At 45.9% G+C, this 8,192-nt stretch overlaps 1 protein-coding gene across 1 annotated transcript; it reads left to right on the top strand.

The window, feature by feature from the left end:
• Positions 1-615: 615 nt before the first annotated feature.
• Positions 616-1,499, top strand: LOC138326831 (G-protein coupled receptor moody-like). The gene has a single exon (XM_069272832.1). The coding sequence runs from the start codon at positions 616-618 to the stop codon at positions 1,246-1,248; it is 633 nt and encodes a 210-aa protein (XP_069128933.1). The 3' UTR covers positions 1,249-1,499.
• Positions 1,500-8,192: the final 6,693 nt, after the last annotated feature.

Here is an 8,192-nt window from a genome sequence, read left to right as displayed (position 1 = left end):
TAAATAGATTGGGCAGCAGGCTATGCCTATATAAGCCCTCTCCCTGTGGATACATTATTATGTACATACATGTACATCTCAAAATCATATAATTAAGAATATATGTAATTTTCTAGGCAATATTGAAATTAAATATATACTTAGCATACACTTGTAAGTTATACTATGATAAAACAGCAGGTATAAAACAGCATTGAAAAGCATAAAAAAAGCATGTTAAGTATATATATATGTTAAAATGTATAATGGATTCATATCAGTTCAATATATACAGTTCCTTGATTTAAATCAGTTGATATTGATTTGAATTTAATTTGAATTTGGATCCTTCAATATCACTCCCACACAAGCCATTCCTAGTGGCCGGGCAGTACTATAAAGTCCATAGTGTTAACACTGAGTACTGGTTCTATTCAGGAATATCCAGAGAAAGAGCAATGCTGAGGGAGTATATTAAAGCATATGCATTTAAATTAATCTTAACATTGGAGAAAAAAGTGGGTTTATAATATAAAAATATGAATGTTATAAGGGTTTCCCTATGATCTACTCCTGTCAAAGAACTTGGTTCAGACAAAGGATAAAACTTGTAATATTATATCTAGGTAATTCATTATGATGATAAATGTAATATCAATACGATGCCTGGTGACGACGCTGTATGTTCTCGTGGGAAAAGTCGTATTCAAACAAAGGAAATTTCGTCGTAAATACATTAAAGGGCCGATAGCAATAGATTTAACGCTCGTTAACGAATTATCGTCTATCTCCGCCAATCGAACAGCCAAAAGTGATTCAAACATGGGATCGTGTTCAAGGTCAACATGCACCTCTACCGATACCGCAGAGACTCAATCGTCGTCGAATTCATTGTGTGCTCCTGTAAATTCCAAACCAAATATATTTGCTAAATTAGGATCCGAAACACGGATGACATTGACATTTATGCTGATAACTTTCGTATTTGTTATATGTTACCTTTCACAGGCAATAATGTTGATCCACGAGTCTCTGAGCGAGCACCTTTGGATAGAACTAGATCACACGGAATTCGCATGGTACCGATTCCTGTATACCCTAGTTTACGTCAACTCTATCGTTAACCCTATCATCTACGGCTGTCTCGACAGAGGATTCCGTCAGGAGGCCTCATCTTTCTTGATTTGTTTGTTTGAGAGTTTGAGAGATCTCATTGACACCATTAAAACTATGAGCCCATTTGTGAATGCTTCTCCACGTTTTACATAGATCATCATGTCTTATAGATCGTTTGACCACTTTATTCATAAAAATAAAGTTTAAGTGTTACTTTTTTGATAAATTACACATCATTTACTTTATATTTTTGTATACTTTTAAAGGCTTTCATAAATGTGCCTATACACCAGAATGGTTTTGGTCAAATTTTCGATATCTATGGCGCTATCTTATACTGCTGATAGAGGCGTATAGACATGTATGTATAAGTGATAGAGACGTATAAATACAAATGTATATACACGTATTATATATGTCACCGATGTGGTGGAATTGACAAAACACATTTTTAACTGTCAGATTGAAATATCTGCAAGAAGATAGTTATGATTGTAGACATTAGGATATACCAAATAACAGAATCTATATAATGCCTCACTCGTAGGATATTTTCTCACGAATATGTTGAGGATCTCTCTCACTCGCGCTGTCTCATTGGTAATAGGACAAATAGTCCCCAAAAAGTGCCGGATTTGCATAATTTCAGAGATGTAACAAAAAGCACTCACTCGTCGAGAATATCTCGCGCTTGAAACATTTCATATCACTTCAAAACATGATGTAAAAAGCTTACCAACCTCACACTCTCCCAACCACCTCCCCTACAGTAGAAATAAATACATACATAGATTGTTTTATTGGTTTATATTTTACTTGTTTTCTTATTGAAACTGCTGTTAAACCTAGTTAAACTTGCCTCTATATTACTTTTTAGCATTATTTCTCACATTAAATCCCTCCTCTCCTCCTCTCATGAGAGCCTCCTAAATCTCACTCCCAGCCATTATTTTTACACATGGACCTAACGATGACCATGTAACATGTCCAATGATCGTTATCTAAATGAATAACATCCCCAGCCCGACAACCGCTTCAGTCTTGTTAGAACTCGCACATCACTGGCCTTTGACGCTACGGTAGTGCCTATATGTTTGGCAATTGACCAACCGTGAACTTTACACACCTGCACGTAGTCATGCGCGAATTCATTTTTACAAAAACTTTTCCAGTTCCTTAGTTGATACGTTAAAAATGGTTTTTTGACAAATAATAGAAACAAATTAAAGTTTTAGATGCCTCCCTAAATCGCCCTCCGATCCGCCTATTCAGAATCCTGTCATCATACCCATAATTAGGGCAGCCTTAGGTACCCTTACTAACTAGAGGATGACTTCTTACCGGATGAAGTACTAGACGGTCGCTGAAGGGGACACCCGCAATTTGCCACTTGCGTTATCTATATATCCTGATACCAACAATATAATACGTTATTACTTATGAGAACACACCATGAATAATATCAAGCAAACCATTTCGGGACAGGAGGGGACGTCGACAAGTAAAAATAAAATATATTATAGTTATTAAGAAAACCGTTTTTAAAACATTGATTGTGCTCACTTTCGCTTTTTGTTAGTACAAGGTAACACTACTAAACTGTCCCATTGGTTACAATGCTAAACCTGCCCAGGTAAACACTGCTACTAACCTGTCCCTGGTACCACTACTGCCAAAACTGTCCCAGGTAACACTACTGCCAACCTGTCTCAGATAACACTGCTACTAAAAACTGTCCCAACCTGTACCACTACTGCCAACCTGTCCCAGTAACATTACTGCCAACTGTTGTCTCAGGTAACACTGCTACTAACCTGTCCCAGGTAACACTACTGCTAACCTGCCACATGTAAACACAATGTTAACTAACCTGTCCCAGGTACCACACTGCCAACCTGTCCCAGGTAACACTACTGCCCCCTGTCTCAGGTAACACTGCTTACTAACCTGTCCCAGGTAAACACTGCTACCTAACCTGTAACCAGGTACCAATACAGCCAAACCTGTCCCAGGTAACACCACTGCTAACCTGCCCCAGGTAACACTGCTACTAACCTGTCCCAGGTACCACTACTGCCTAACCTGTCCCAGGTAACACTGCTACTATCCTGTACCAGGTACCAATACTGCCAACCTGTCCCAGGTAACAGTTACTGCCAAACCTGTCTCACGGTAACACTGCTACTAACTGTCCCAGGTAAGACTACTGCTAACCTGCCCAATGTAAAAATGTACTAACCTGTCTCTACAGGTGCCAATACTGCCAAAACCTGTCCCAGGTAACACCACTGCTAACCTGTCTCGGGTGAACACTGCTACTGACCTGTCCCAGGTACCACTACTGCCAACCTGTCCTAGGTAACACTACTGCCAACCTGTCTCAGATAACACTGCTACTAACCTGTCCCAGGTAACACCACTGCTAACCTGCCCCAGGTAACACTGCTACTAACCTGTCCCAAGGTACCAGTAATGCCATCCTGTCCCAGGTAACACTACTGCCAAACTGTCTCAGGTAACACTGCTACTAAACCTGTCCCATGTACCACTACTGCCAAAACCTGTCCCAGGTAACACTAATGGCCATACTGCCAGTGAATCCTGTCCCAGGTAACACTGCTGCCAACATGTCTTAGATAACACTACTGCTAACCTGTCCCAGGTAACACTGCTACTAACCTGTCCCACGTACCACTACTGCCAACCTGTCCCAGGTAACACTTACTGCTCACCTGTCCCAAGTAACACTGCTGCTAACATGTACCAGGTTATATACTGCTGCTAACCTGCCCGGGTAACTCTACTGCCAACCTGTCCCAGGTAACACTACTGCTCACCTGTCCAAGGTAACACTGCTGCAAACCTACCCAAAGTAACACTGCTGCTAACCTGTCCCAGGTAAACACTACTGCCAACCTGCCGCGGGTAACACTACTGCCAACCTGTCCCAGGTAAACACTACTGCCAACCTGTCCCAGGTAACACTACTGCTCACCTGTCCAAGGTTACACTACTGCTAACCTGTCCCAGGTAACACTACTGCTCACCTGTCCCAGGTAACACTACTGCTAACATGTACCAGGTTATACTGCTACTAACCTGTCCAAGGTACCACTACTGCCAACCTGTCCTAGGTAACACTACTGCCAACCTACCCAAGGTAACACTACTACTCACCTGTCCTAGGTAACACTGCTACTAACCTGTCCCAGGTAAACACTGCTGCCAACCTACCCAAGGTAACACTGCTGCTAACCTGCCCCAAGTAACACTGCTGCTAACCTGTCTCAGTGTAATACTGCTACTAACCTGTCCCATTGTATCACTAGTGCCAAACCTGTCCCAGTTAACACTGCTGCTAACCTGTCCTAGGTAAACACTGCTACTACCTGTCCCAGGTAACACTGCTACTAACCTGTCCCAGGCAAAACATGACACTGCACTAACCTGTCCCCCAGGTAACACTGCAGTTAACCTGTCCCATGTAACGTTGCTGCTAACCTGCCCAAGGTAACACTACTGCTCACCTGTCTCAGGTAACACTGCAGCTAAACTGTCCCAGTTAACACTGCTGCTAACCTATCCCATGATACCACTGCTGCTAACCTGTCCCAGGTAACGTTGCTGCTAGCCTGCCCCCCCTCCCCAGGTAACACTGCTACTTAACCTGTCCTACGTACCACTGCTGCTAACCTGTCCCCAGGTAACACTGCTACTAACCTGTCCCAGGTATTACTGCTGCTAACCTGCCCAGGTAACACTACTGCTCAACCTGTCCCAGGTAACACTGCTGCTAACCTGTCCCAGGTAACACTGCTGCTAACCTGTCCCAGGTAACACTACTGCTCTACCTGTCTCAGGTAACACTGCAGCTAACCTGTCCCAGGTATTACTGCTGCCAACCTGTCCCTGGTAACACTACTGCTCACCTGTCCCAGGTAACACTGCTGCTAACCTGTCCCAGGTACACTACTGCCAACCTGTCCCAGGTAACACTACTGCCAACCTGTCCCAGGTAACACTACTGCTCACCTGTCCCAAGGTTACACTAATGCTGCTAACCTGTCCCAGGTAACACTACTGCTCACCTGTCCCAGGTAACACTACTGCTAACATGTACCAGGTATACTGCTTACTAACCTGTCCAAGGTAACCACTACTGCCAACCTGTCCTAGGTAACACTACTGCCAACCTACCCAAGGTAACACTACTGCTCACCTGTCCTAGGTAACACTGCTACTAACCTGTCCCAGGTAACACTGCTGCTAACCTACCCAGGTAACACTGCTGCTAACCTGCCCCAGGTAACACTGCTGCTAACCTGTCCCAGGTAACACTGCTACTAACCTGTCCCAGGTAACACTAGTGCCAACCTGTCCCAGGTAACACTGCCAACCTGTCCCAGGTAACACTACTGCTACCTGTCCTAGGTAACACTGCTACTAACCTGTCCCAGGTAACACTGCTGCTAACCTGTCCCAGGTAACACTGCTGCTAACCTGTCCCAGGTAACACTTGCTGCTAACCTGTCCCAAGGTAACACTGCTGCTAACCTGTCCCAGGTAACACTGCAGTGCCAACCTGTCCCAGGTAACACTGCTGCTAACCTGTCCAAGGTAAACACTGCTGCTAACCTGTCCCAGGTAACACTGCTGCTAACCTGTCCCAGTAACACTGCTGCCTAACCTGTCCCAGGTAACACTGCTGCTAACCTGTCCAGGTAACGTTGCTAACCTGTCCCATGTTACCCACTGCTGCCAACCTGTCCCAGGTAACACTGCTGCTAACCTGTCCCAGGTAACACTGCTGCTAACCTGTCCCAGGTAACACTGCTGCTAACCTGTCCCAGGTAACACTGCTGCTAACCTGTCCCAGGTAACACTGCTCACCTGTCCCAGGTAACACTGCTGCTAACCTGTCCCAGGTAACACTGCTGCTAACCTGTCCCAGGTAACACTGCTGCTAACCTGTCCAGGTAACACTGCTGCTAACCTGTCCCAGTAACACTGCTCTAACCTATCCAAAAAACACTGCTGCTAACCTGTCCAGGTAACGTTGCTGCTACTGCCCCCCTCCCAAAGTAACACTGCTACTAACCTGTCTTACGTACCACTGCTGCTAACCTGTCCCAAGGTAACACTGCTACTAACCTGTCCCAGGTATTACTGCTGCTAACCTGCCCCAGGTAACACTACTGCTCACCTGTCCCAATGTAACAATGCTACTAACCTGTCTCAGGTGCCAATAACTGCCAACCTGTCCCAGTTAACACCACTGCTAACCTGTCTCGGGTGACACTGCTACTGACCTGTCCCAGGTACCACTACTGCCAACCTGTCCCAGGTAACACTACTGCCAACCTGTCTCAGATAACACTGCTACTAACCTGTCCCAGGTACCACCACTGCTAACCTGCCCCAGGTAATACTGCTACTAACTGTCCCAGGTACCAGTACTGCCAACCTGTCCCAGGTAACACTACTGCCAAACTGTCTCAGGTAACACTGCTACTAACCTGTCCCATGTACCACTACTGCCAACCTGTCCCAGGTAACACTACTGCCAACCTGTCTCAGGTAACACTGCTACTAACCTGTCCCAGGTAACACTACTGCTAACCTGCCCAGGTAACACTGCTACTAACCTGTCTCCCAAGTACCACTACTGCCAACCTGTCCCAGGTAACACTACTGCCAACCTGTCTCAGGTAACACTGCTACTAACCTGTCCCAGGTAACACCACTGCTAACCTGCCCCAGGTAACACTGCTACTAACCTGTCCCAGGTACCACTACTGCTAACCTGTCCCAGGTAACACTGCTGCCAACATGTCTTAGATAACACTACTGCCAACCTGTCTCAGGTAACACTGCTACTAACATGTCCCACGTACCACTACTGCCAACCTGTCCCAGGTAACACTACTGCTCACCTGTCCCAGGTAACACTGCTGCTAACATGTACCAGGTTATACTGCTGCTAACCTGCCCCGGGTAACACTACTGCCAACCTGTCCCAGGTAACACTACTACTCACCTGTCCCAGGTAACACTGCTGCAAACCTACCCAAAGTAACACTGCTGTTAACCTGTCCCAGGTAAAACTACTGCCACCAACCTGCCCCGGGTAACACTACTGCCAACCTGTCCCAGGTAACACTACTGCTCACCTGTCCAAGGTTACACTACTGCTCACCTGTCCCAGGTAACACTTCTGCTCACCTGTCCCAGGTAACACTACTGCTAACATGTACCAGGTTATACTGCGTACCAGGTTATACTGCTACTAACCTGTCCAAGGTACCACTACTTCCAACCTGTCCTAGGTAACACTACTGCCAACCTACCCAAGGTAACACTACTGCTCACCTGTCCTAGGTAACACTGCTACTAACCTGTCCCAGGTAACACTGCTGCCAACCTACCCAAGGTAACACTGCTGCTAACCTGTCCCAGGTAACACTGCTGCTAACCTGTCTCAGGTAACACTGCTACTAACCTGTCCCATGTATCACTAGTGCAAACCTGTCCCAGGTAACACTGCTGCTAACCTGTCCCAGATAACACTGCTACTAACCTGTCCCAGGTAAACACTACTGCTAACCTGCCCCAGGTAACACTGCTACTAACCTGTCCCAAGTACCACTACTGCCAACCTGTCCCAGGTTACACTACTGCTCACCTGTCCCAGGTAACACTACTGCTCACCTGTCCCAGGTAACACTACTGCTAACACGTACCAGGTTATACTGCTACTAACCTGTCCAAGGTACCACTACTGCCAACCTGTCCTAGGTAACACTACTGCCAACCTACCCAGGTAACACTACTGCTCACCTGTCCTAGGTAACACTGCTACTAACCTGTCCCAGGTAACACTGCTGCAACCTACCCAAGGTAACACTGCTGCTAACCTGTCCCAGGTAACACTGCTACTAACCTGTCCCAGGCAACACTGCTGCTAACCTGTCCCAGGTAACACTGCAGTTAACCTGTCCCATGTAACGTTGCTGCTAACCTGCCCAAGGTAACACTACTGCTCACCTGTCTCAGGTAACACTGCAGCTAACCTGTCCCAGTTAACACTGCTGCTAACC

This window comes from Argopecten irradians, chromosome 7 (assembly GCF_041381155.1).
Source record: "Argopecten irradians isolate NY chromosome 7, Ai_NY, whole genome shotgun sequence".
NCBI lineage: Eukaryota > Metazoa > Mollusca > Bivalvia > Pectinida > Pectinidae > Argopecten > Argopecten irradians.
Note: the sequence above shows the minus strand (reverse complement) of the source record. Positions and strands in the feature narration are given on the sequence as shown.

What these genes read in the sequence shown, in the direction of transcription:
- LOC138326831 (XM_069272832.1), top strand. Translation starts at nt 616, where the DNA reads ATGATGATAAATGTAATATCAATACGATGCCTGGTGACGACGCTGTAT.